The 11,910-nt window shown below is 46.6% G+C and overlaps 1 protein-coding gene across 1 annotated transcript in view; it reads right to left on the bottom strand.

The window, feature by feature from the left end:
* Positions 1 to 1,459: 1,459 nt before the first annotated feature.
* The window catches only part of Cachd1 (cache domain containing 1), a 225,462-nt gene continuing 215,011 nt past the window's right edge, over positions 1,460 to 11,910 (bottom strand). The window contains exons 25-27 of the mRNA NM_001191758.1: positions 11,321 to 11,398; positions 10,601 to 10,702; positions 1,460 to 2,390 (exon numbers count right to left, since the gene is read on the bottom strand). Of these exons, the coding sequence (NP_001178687.1) occupies positions 2,152 to 2,390; positions 10,601 to 10,702; positions 11,321 to 11,398 (419 nt within the window). The 3' untranslated portion in view covers positions 1,460 to 2,151. The remainder of the gene's footprint in view (positions 2,391 to 10,600; positions 10,703 to 11,320; positions 11,399 to 11,910) is intronic.

Below are 11,910 nucleotides of genomic sequence, written 5' to 3'. Positions count from 1 at the left end.
GAACTATGAGACCTTTCAGAGAAGGCGTGAGTATAGAGGTCTGGCTCCTCTCAATGGCCTCCACCCCTGCCCCACAACACTCTTATGATAACATCTTTCTTGGAGATAACATCTTTGTATTATTTCTCCCTCCTCAGCCAAGCACTGTTTTTTAAAAAATGACCTTTTATATTTTGATTATGTTTGGTGTGTCTGTGTGAGCATAGGCTATTTCTGTGCAGGTACTGGGGTGTCAGAACCTCTTGGCCTGGAGTTACAGGGGGTTGTGAGCCACATAGCATGTGAGGTGGGGACTGACTTTGGGTCCTCTGGAAGAGGAGCAAGCATTTTTAAGCACTGAACCATCTCTCCAGCCCAGAGAAGCAGGTTTCTTAACAAGAGAGTTTCAGCTATGACAGGAAACACTAGACCCCCATGGAGAAGGGAAGCCAGGAAGCCTACACAAACTTGGCAAGATAGGGTTGACTATCCTACACTAAGGAAGTGGACTGAGAAGAGGGAGCTATCTACGCCTTTATTTAGTGGTTTTGAGACAAGGTCTCACCAGCTACTCTCAAACTTTTTCTCCTCCTGCTGAGTTTAGCTTGTAAAGCCTAAACCACCACACAGGATAGTTTTACTTACTTTTATGTTCTTTCTTTTAACCTGTCAATATCTTTGTGGTCAAGAGACCTGAAGTTGTTTGGAATATTGAAAGGATATCTAGGCTGCGGAGTGAGAAAAGGCACGTCAGATAACGGCAGCCTCTCGGCTGTCCACTGCATACAGTTTATTTCACTAGACTGCAACTTTATACACAGTATGAAGGGCTTCCCGGGGAGCACATATATAGTTTACTTTCTGTAGTGCTGAGGACCCAATGTTTATTTTTTACAGTATATCATGATACCCTATGATTAAAACATTATTCGGTGATTTTTTTCCCAACTATATATAAATGGAGATTTACCACACACATGGTGCAAAGAACTTCTTCATAACATATTTGAATCACGAAGTGTGAATCTAAAATACATCACTGTAATTAGAACACTACTTTAAATTCCCAGTGCCCCACGTCCAAGTAGCCATTTGATGAATCCCTGTGGAAGTCAAAAGCAGTTTGGTAGATACGTGGCAGCAGCTTTGAGCTGTGATTTCAAAAGAAATCTTTTAAGAACCACAATTTCACAATTTTAGAATGTCCCCCTTTACCTGTTTAATATTCTCAGAGTAAAAACGGAGACATTTTAAAATTTATAGTCTTTAAAACAAAGAATAAACCCAAGCCTACCTAAACTGGAAGGCTACGGTTATAATACTAGATTTCGTAGAAACCTAAGGAAAACCATTGCATGGGAGGTGGAAATGAATTCTAAAGGAATGAAGTTTCTTTGAAAATGTCTTGGATCACTGCCCCTCCAAAGAGGGAATGCTATTGCAGATGACAGTTTTTTTTTCCCAGGAAGTAACAGTAAACAAGCCAGAGAAAGATTTCTTCATTTCCCCCCTAGTTTTTTGGGGGTGGTGGTGGTGGTGGATGAGGGCAGTGGGCAGATCACCAGTTAAATAAGAAACACAACTCCTTAGTCAAAGAACCACATCATCACACACAACAGCCAGGGTTACGGCCGAGAATCTCTCGTTTCCTTTCCCCCCACAAAGTTTGAAAGTTCAATAAATAGTAGAAAAATAATCCTTTACTTAGAAATTTTGAGATGCATCATTTAGAGCTTAAGGTGAGCTCTGTACAGTTATGGTGGCATCCAGGTACCGCTAGGAAACGTGGGAGTCCATCCAGCAGCTGGTGGCATCTGGTGTGCCACGTTCCTGGCCTCTGCTCCAGCTTTCTTCCAGTTAAGGGGCTGAGTGCTTCTGGTGCTGGGAGCATTCCTCTGGCTCGGTTCCCTCTCCACGTGTCTCTGTTGGAGGTATGCCTACTGTCCCATTCCATCACGGCAGCTCAGTTTATCAGGCTCCCCCTCCACATTACAGAACCAGCATCAGATTCTCACAAACAGGACCTTGTGGTTTCAGTTTTTAAACACGCCCGCAGGCAGCCACGCCGGCGGAACCACACTGGACAAAGCGTGTGATGTGACAGGACTGTATGCCGGCTCATTTTCTTTTCTCCCTCAGAGCATCCTGCTTCTGGAGGTGAAGGGAGGGCTGTTAGCACTCAGCATCCACCGTGTGCACTGTCACGGCCGCCTGCAGGTGGTGGCTGTGATGGAGGGTCGGGTGGTGTGAGCGGTAGTGGTGGAACTTGTGGCTCAGCAGGGCTGCAGTCTGAGGCGGGGTGTCCAGGTCCAAGTCGTCATCATGGTTCCCTACATCCACCCCAGCTGACAAAGGGTCATTGTTGCATGGAGGGTTCTCACTGTCTTCCTGCGGGCTCATGGTGCTGTACCCTAGAAAAGGAACAACATAGCCTCAGGACACAGAGCAGACTGGCTGAGGTGGGGGTGCAGCCCTGTGCTAGTGATATTTAGGTGCTAACATGTGCACATCACCAGAGGATGCTGAAGTATTTTAATGTTAAGGAAAGCTAGAGAAAAAAAACGGGTTGTTTATTTGTTTTTCCTAAACACAAGGAACCATAAATACACAACCACATTGAACAACAGAGAAAGTTGGGGTGAAATGAGAGTCACTGCTCCAGACCCCCAGGCTGGTGACAGCCACACTGTGAGATCACCCCATACACCCCATTATCTGCAGGTACCCATCCTGGCACTCTTGGAGCCATGATCCCATGCTTCTGAAGAATGAGATGTATCCTGTATAGTATAAACTACTAAAGCGGACAGGTAGTGGGCAGCTTCAGACACTGTGATCAGGGCACAGGCTGGTTGGGGCTGGTGGGCAAGAGCTGAATGCTGAAATGCTTGTGGGATGGCAGTGAGGGTCTGATCTACCATCACCAGGAAGTATTGGTGAGGATCTAACCAGTTATCCCCATGTGACATTAGTGAGGGTCCAGCCAATCAGCGCAGGTCCAGCTCATTATCACTGGAACGCATGCCTCCAGCAAAATGCAGTCAGTGACTCCTGCATAGCAGCTGCGCTCTCAATGCTCACAGTCGAAGGGAGGTGGCTCGAGGATGGTAGGAGCGCATCCAAGGTTCCGGCGCTTACTGAAACATCAAATTCCTGTCTAACCCAGAGCAACTAGAAAGGAATCAACTATTCTCTGTGTAAGCTCGCTATGTTTAAAGATTCATTCCTTTCAGTATTCTAAGTGATACATGTTTCAAAAGAAAGTACCTTAGTTGATCAAAAGATTCCTTTCCAAGAACCTTGGCATGTTTTTAAATATTGCAAAGAAAAAAAAAAGTCTATTCTAAATGTATTGAGAAGTGACAGCTCATTAATAGCTTCCTGGCACCTCAGTGTCAATCAGCCCTCACCCAGGGGTAGGGACTAGTCGCATTTGTGACTGCAAAATTGATGTGCTTGCATTCAGACAAGCGGGAGCGCTGCATGGTTGAAAAATGCCTGCTCTGTGCAAAAGTAATAAAGGCAAATCTAGGTCCTCAATAAAACATAACTCCACTGGAAGAATGATGGAGCGGTCCAGTGCAGGGGGAGGGGGGTTTACTGGGCATCTCTTAGGTACAAGTCACTCTGCTAAGGTACTGGAGTCACCTCCCAGACAAAAACCTGGTCCTGCAAAGGGAGATAAGCCACCCGTGTTTGAGACAAGTAAGAGCACAGGCCATTGGGTCACTCTTTTACTGTGAGCCACAGTGGGGTAGGGGGTGACGAGTGAAATAGCCTTGTCTTCCTTCCTTAAGGACTCACACTGAGCAGGAGAGATAGATGCTCCCTCTAATGTAGACCATGGTGAACGATGGTGGTGAGGTTCAGCTGAAAGCAAGGTGGACTAACTTTTCTTGACTGAAGGAATAAGGAGGGGTCATCCTACTTTAAGGGGGGTGAGTAAGACTTTGGTAAAGTGGAAACAAGCGAAGAGACAGGAGGCCAGCCCCAGAAGCATGGAAGAAATGATTCTTCCACCACACGCCTTGGACATGTGTTAGCAGGTAGCCGGACAGCAGAGACAGGAGAAGTGGAGAGGTAAATTAAAGTTATTGCATGATGTGTGTGCTAGCGTAGACAACAGGTTCACACTTTCCCTATACATGGCCAGCCAGGAATGCTCTGGTCAGCGAGACCTACTGGCAGTTTGAAGGATAGAGGAAAGGGCAAGGAAGACACATAGGAAGTCACTGCACAGCCCACTGAAGGATGAGGGAAAGCGGGACAGGGCCGACTGTAGAGGTTGCTAGGCAACCAGGTATGGGTGGTTAAATGGTAAGGCTAGAACTAGAGTCAGGATGATGATGGCATGACTTGTTTTGTTTGGGACCGTCTAGATTCTGAGAGGCTGGTGTACACACACACACACACACACACACACACACACACACACACACACACAACTAGTGAGAAACAGGCATGGCTTCAGCAAAGTTGGGGAAGGAGGGCAGAGTTTGCTGCTGACCGTCTTATCACTGAGTGCACCTTGATGCAGGGACCAGGAGAAGCTGTCAGGAGCAAGGCAGGAGGAAAGGCCTCAGAAGCCACCAGTTAAGGCACTCACAGGTGCTGGCAGGGCACAACCATATACAATAACTCTGAGCAACAGCCCTGAAGCAGTGGTTCTCAACCTGTGGGTCATCACCCTTTAGGGGACCATTTGGGGGTCTCCTATCAGATATTTACATTATCACTCACAACAGTAGCAAAATTACAGTTATAAAGTAGCAATGGAATAATTTTATGGTTGGGGGGTCACTAAGACATGAAGAACTGTATCGAAGGGTTGCAGCCTTGGGAAGGTTGTGAGCCACTGCGCTAAAAAGGGTTGGCTACCTTGTTGAAGTGCTGAGAAGCTTGTCATGGGGAATGGAGGCAAGGCTGATGGGAGGGAGGCTGAGGCCAGGGTGAAAACGCTAGCTGCACTTAGTGGCAGGTACTGGGGGTGGTTAGGTGTCAATATAATCTGGACAGAGGTCTGGTGCTCAGAGAATTGGAGGCTGCACCCCAGACCTCACGTGGACGGTGAATAATTGGAAAAGCACCTACCTACCATCAAGAGGTTGTTCCTGGGAAGGAGCAGAGAACTTGGGGACCAAATGGACCTGCTAGGTAAAGGGATTAGAGGCCCTGTGGATGATCCAGGTTTCTAGATTCAGAGTGGAGGGAACAGTGATGCCTCTCTCCACTTTTAAGGGACAGGGGTCAGAGTAAGTGTTTCCATTTACACTCTTTGGCAGGGTTAAGACTACATTGTGAGAGCAGGCCAGGCTCTGAGAGCGGCTGATGTCTGAACCACACTGTCCTTTGCATATCAAGGAGGCTGCTGATTAGCAAAGCATTTAGGCTTGAATGCTGCCCCGGTGGGTCTCATCTCTGTTCACTTCGGAGTGCCACAGTAAGGGACTGATCACACTATAATTCCCCAAGTAATGACATCGGTGTGTTCTCCATTACCCAGAGCTTTTCCTGGCATACCAAATACTAGTCTCATACAATTAGGAAGATTGGGAAATCCATTTTTTTTCCTACTCAATGGTTTTTAGTCCAGAGATACTCTGCAATTATTTGCCTCGCTGAGTCTGGATCTGAGATGCCCCCAGAGGCTCTTGTGTTGGGGGCTTGGATGTTGATCATTGTGCTCTGGGAAGGGGCTCAGCCGAGATGGTTCCAACTTCATCAGTGGATTGATTCCCTTGATGGATTCGGACCATGTAGCATTAGTGGGAGGTGGTGGGGTGTAGTCAGAGGAGGTGTGTGACTGGAGGCTTGCCCTGGAAAGATGACCCTCACTCCGCAATGCCCTTAGCCATCTTTGTTTGCCTGGCCATGGCTCAGAACTAGTGTGACTGGCTAAGCACGGACTGAGACCTGTGAAACTGTGAGCCAAAAGTACAGTTTCCCCCTCTCGGAAATGGTTTCTCTCAGTATCTGCAAGTGAGGAAACGTTTGCACAGACTCTTCATTCACTCGGCACTTTCCTAGTATTTAATGACATAAATGGAAATCCCCAGGGCACAGCAAGGGTTAGGGCAGCAGGCGATACGATGCGTGCTCTTTTCTTTCTCTTTGCGTCTGCTTTTGTGGGTGTGTGTGGTGGTAGTGTGAGTATGGGCGCGCGTGTGTGCAGGTGAAAGGACAATCTCCAGTGTTGTTCCTTACCTCCTATTGATAGAGGCAGGGTCTCGTTTGCTGCTGTATATACCAGTCTAGCCCTCCCACAAGCTCCCGGGGATTCTCCCACCTCCACCTCCCATCTCACGATGCCAACTCTGGGCTTATAGATGGGGCCATTGTGCCAGACTTTGTTGCGTGGGTTCTGTGGAAACTCAGGTCCTCACGCCCGTGCAGCAAACGCTTTGCAAACCACGGATCCTTCTCCCCAGCCCACAGACACATTTTCTCATCCAACAAGTAACCATTTACTCGGTGCCAGGAAGTTTTGCTGTGTACTGAGAACTGTAAGGGAGCACAAGGACAGACAGGGTCTTGACCATGGATCACGGAAAAAAAATGCTATTTAAACACAAAGGATCTCTGGCAGCAATTGTAAAGGCATATGTAGAAAGCATTTATGGAGATAGCCTCAACTTTAGGAATGAGGCCAGGCAGCCCTGAGGAATAGAAGCTCCAATTTAGCTTCTGTAGTTTGGCGCTCTGCTTACGTGTTTAGGTTCCACTTCCTGAAACATTGCTACTTGTGCTAGTTCCATCAGGGGCTCACTCGCCATCTAGTGGCCACAGAGAGTAACTTCAGGAGGGTAGCTCCAGGATAAGGTCTGCTTTTGACTAGGTTTTCTTTTCATTTGTCTTGGAAAAAAGTACTTTGGAAACAACCAAGGATAGGGAGAAATCCCATTTTCAAAGAGAAAAGGTTGCTCAACACACATCTATATGGAAAAATATCTGTCTAAACCCGGTTGTCAAGTTTCTAATGAGGAAGCAGCAGCAACATAAGCCCACAAGGAGCAAATAAACATTTGCTGGCTGGTATTTTTAACTTAAAAACAAGCCAGGAGGTATCAGACAGAACATGCTGTTTTCAAGGGGAGGATGAGACAAAGCAGATGCAGCCTGGTTACAGAGCTGTTTAGTAAGTAGCTCAACGGGAAAGGCTCATGCGTTGCTGACAAGAACAGTGGCTTCAAGTTGTCTTAGAACACAGATGAAGGTGTGGCTAGGGTATTCACAACACAAGAGTATTTGCCTAGCATGAGCCAGATCCTAGTGTTGACTCCCAGCACCAAAGGAAAAAAAACTTATACTTTAAAACATGTCCTCACTATTTCTAAATAAATAAGAAACCTTAAGTTTCTAAGTAACAGCACATTTTAATTCTAGGAACATCATCACTATGCAGCTTCCCAGGGGCCTAGGCTTTTAGCACCTATCAGGAGTGTGTGCATGCGCATCACACACACACACACACACACACACACACACACACACACACACACACACACACACATTCAGTGTAACATAGAACCCTGGCACTGCTCTCTCCCGAGCTCCAGCCCTTCCTTGGATCATGAACTACTTTTCCTTTCTCCTTTGTTCACTCTGGGCATCTATCTCCTTATGGGAACATACATACATACATACATACATACATACATACATACATACATGTTTGTGAACATACATCTTCACTCTGGGTTCCCCTAAAGTATAAGCAGGGAGGAGGGAGCACAGGTATAAGCCTGAACCCCAAGCTCCTACCATGCTATCCCCTTAAATCTTCTCAAGAATTTTAATGGGTAGAAAATCCAATCCTATTATTTATGTGTGTATTTATTTTCAAGACAGAGTACATAGCCCTGGCTGGCCTGGAACTCTCTGTGTAGATCAGGTTAGCCTCCACATCACAGGATCTGCCTGCCTCTGCACCTAGAGTGCTGGGATTAGATGTGTGTGCTTCCATAGCTGGCATCAGGAACCTAAGGACTAAAATGGCTCACTAGAGTCTAAACAGCTTGCTATAAAAACAAGCAGTGATGGACTCTAAAGTGAACTCATCTTTGCCTCCGGGCTATTCTCCCAGCTCCACATTGCCCAGTGCACAGGACATGCCCAGTACATGACACAGGGGGTCACCAATCAAGACCCATGTTGACAAAACAATCAATTCTATTTTCTCCCTTAATGCGCATGTACACTTTATCCTGCTGGCATGACAGTGCCCTCCACTTGACGGGTCACTTTTAATGACATGCTGTACAGGTTCAGGGATACAACGGCCTACAGTTAAGCTCCATTGATTTAATGATGTATTTGGAATCTGGGCACCATCAACACTTTCCACTTCCTTTGGTGGTGTATTCTGTCTGCATGAGAAACTCTATTTTTATTCCTCCGGGACAACAGAGATCCAATTAGTAAGAGATGAGAGCCCTTCGATGCCTACCTCGCTGCACGGTGCACTTTACCTAAGCTGCTGCTTCGCGCTGCATCACTCAGACAGTGGAAGGAGCTGGGCAATGCTTTGTTACTCCAGCTCCTAATTTGGTGTGGATGCCATGGGAGAGGGAGAGCTGAGAGCTGGTGTTTCTGCTGAATAAGAGATTATTTCTGCTGAACTCTAGTAGCCCTCCAACCTGCTTAGTATTCCAAAGAGAAGGCACAGAGTGACCTAGCAGAAGAACTTACATGGGTTCAAAGGATTCTTTTGCAGAGGGTGGGGGCTGGGAGGTGCAGAAAGCCAAGAAACTGAAAAATTTAAGTTCTGCCTCGGTTCTCCATAGAAACTTGAAGGTTCTGTTCAGTCAGGGGGAACAGTGTCATTCAAAGCTCAATACACAGCCTCTGATTTACTAGGCTGGGCTGCAGCATCTCACATCTTCCAAAGGACGATTGCATCGCTGAGGTGGTGTCAGGGGGCTATTGGTCGCTTGGAGGTATGTCATCTCCTCTGCTTTTTGCATATAAACAGAGACACAGTGTTTGAAGGCTTTTTTCTTCTTTTCAGGATAGGTGTGGGAAAAGCCAAGATTAAAAAAAAAAAGTTCAAGTAATTATCTAACCATATTCAAAGACTTACTAGCTTTACCAATAAAGCGTTCTTTCACTCTGGTTCTGTTTTTGGTTGATAGTGGCAGTGAGGCTCACAGACCTGACACACCTGCCGTTCCAGAGACAAGGAGCTAGGAGACACCAAGAATGTGAGAGGCCCTGTTCTGTGGCAGATCTTTGGAACAGGATATGGGACTTCTGCTTGGCTTTTCTGCAGTTAATGTACATCCACAACTCTGTCCAGGCTCAGTGTAAATGGCTCTTCATCAAAGCCTTTGAGCCTGGAAGACACCGCCAGAGATGGAGTGGCCAACACTAGAAGACAGCCTAGCTTTGTCTATGACCCAAGAATATGCTGCTTCTGCTGCTGCTGCTGCTGCCACCGCCGCCAGCACTGGTACATCAGCAACACGGGTCCTGGGACCTAAGGGGGCTTCACACTGAAAGTGTGAACCTTTAGAGACAGTGAGATTTTGAGGTGTTTCCCACAGCCTCATGTTGACACACACACGTATACAGACACACACACACACAGGAACACACACACATAAACACACATAAGAACACACACACAAACACACACAAAAACACACACACACACACAAGAACACACACACACACACACACACACACACACACACACACACTCAGAGCTAGTAACACTATTTTGGAAAGTTCTGTAAACTCTGGGAGATGAGATCTGGATGAAGGAAGTGGGTCACTGGTGACTGTTCCTGATTTATAGTACCCTGACTATTTTATGGTGTGTGCCCCTAACTCTATCCACCCCAGCTATGATGGTCACAGCTGTCTTCTGCCACTGTCCCTGCCACTATGATGTTCTACTCAAGATACAGGCCTAAGCGATCTGGTTGCTTAGCAAACTGAGCCTCTTAAACCATGAGCCAAAGGAATAATTCCTCCCTGAAGTTGTTTTTGCCAGGTATCTGGTTACAGCTATGAAAAAAGGTGTCAAAAACACACTTTCAAAAATTTTACTTATTACCAGGTAGTGGTGGCACACACCTTTAATTCTGGCGCCTGGAAGGCAAAGGCAGGTAGGTCTCGACGAGTTTGAAGCCAGCCTGGTCTACAGAGTGAATTCCAGAACAGCCAAGGATACACAGAGAAAAAAATTACACTTATTTGTGTGTGGTGCCTGTGTACTGTGATGTGCGGCAGTCAGAGGTAACTTGTGGGAATCAGATCTTTCCTTCTATCCTGTGGATCCCATCGATCAAACTCAGGTCATCAGGTTTGGCTGCAAGAAACTCTATCCATTGAGCCATCTCACCAGTCCCCACATTTTTGATGGAGAAAAACATGAAAGCAATCGGTGTGGTCAGGGCCTTTTGGCCTGTGTCTGGAAGTACTGGAACAGACGAAAACTGCCCGGACACTCTCCTCAGATCATGGCATGCTTGGTGCTTCCTTTGGGGTGGGGAGGCTATGTCAAAATAGTTAGCTTATGTACAGAACATTAGAAAGGGAGAGAAAGAGGCTGTGCCCACCTCCCACAGGCATAGCCCGGGCTCCAGAGGGCTTCTAATGCCGGGGGACCAGATCTTACCATGATCACTTTCGGTTCCCGAGCGGCCCCAGTAGCGTCGCCTCCTTTCCGGGCTGTGTGCGTGCCGCTCCATGACTGCAGCTATGAACCGAGTGTTGCTGACTGCGGGACGTCACGGACAATTAATGTCATTCTTGTGCCAGTACCTCCATGGTTTCAACCCCCTTGCTCTGAGCATTCCCACTCACAAGTTGGAGGAGTTATTCTTTCAGGAATTAGAATAAATCATTTTTAAGAATCCCAAGGATGGGGGTGGGGGCGCTGGCTTAGGGCTGACGCAGGGACAGGTACTCAGCCACTTATCCCCAATATACACCAGCAGGCCACTGTCTAGGCAGCTAAAGGCCAAGGATTTAAACATCAACAGAAGTCTCTTTTAATAAAGAAAGCACCCTTCTTTTAGTACACTAATTAAGGGACTAAAAAAATATTCTAGAAAATTCTCTTTCTAAAACAGCATGTTGGGAAAATAATAGGAAGAAAGGCTTTAGGCCAAAGAAAATGTAAAAGATAACATCACAAAAAAAAAAAAGAGGCTTTTGAGATTTTTCTGAAACAAAGCAGAGGCCTACAGTTATTGCTAGTGAAAAGGGGAGGGAAAAAAATCCACCATGTCAGAGCTTCTGAAAATTTAATACAAGCCAAAAGGACATAAGAAGGAATCTTTATTTTGGATTAGGCTCCTGCTGACACGTGAGGCAGGGGGTGGCGGATACTCACTGATGCCTCTGTCTTCGTGACTGTCATCCTCTCTTTCATCTCTGTCATTCTCCAGGTTGGACATACGCACTGACATTTCTGTCCATCATTAAAAAGGGAGAAACATGACTATTTAATCAAACAAAATCACTGGCTTTAGTACCCCGCTGAGTGCTGGTTTGATGGCTAGGTGACAGCATTCCGTCAAGAATGAGTTTAGGGCAGAGGGTGGAGCAGAGTGGGAGAAAGCTCGCCTCAACTGAGTGCTGGGTTTTATGCCCAGTCCCTTGTAAAGGTAAAATAAAATGAAATAAAATAGTGAGCTTGCAAGAGAATGAACTGATGATGCCCCTGTCCGGTACAGAGGCAGGCAGAGACAAAGGAAGAACCAGAGACTAAGGAAGGAGCATCTGGACTTGAGCTCTGGAGAAAGAGATGAAACGGATAGAGACCAACTAACTCATCTTTAATCTTCTATCATGCGCATAAATGGAAGAAGTGGGGTTTTTCTGAGAAAACGCTGAGGAGCTGCATATAGCCAGGCACAAGGCCACCCTGGATGTGGGCCACCCTGGGTCTAGCTGAATCCCAGGCAGGTAGATCTCCGTGGC

This window comes from Rattus norvegicus, chromosome 5 (genome assembly GCF_036323735.1).
Source record: "Rattus norvegicus strain BN/NHsdMcwi chromosome 5, GRCr8, whole genome shotgun sequence".
In the NCBI taxonomy this organism is placed as follows: domain Eukaryota; kingdom Metazoa; phylum Chordata; class Mammalia; order Rodentia; family Muridae; genus Rattus; species Rattus norvegicus.
Note: the sequence above shows the minus strand (reverse complement) of the source record. Positions and strands in the feature narration are given on the sequence as shown.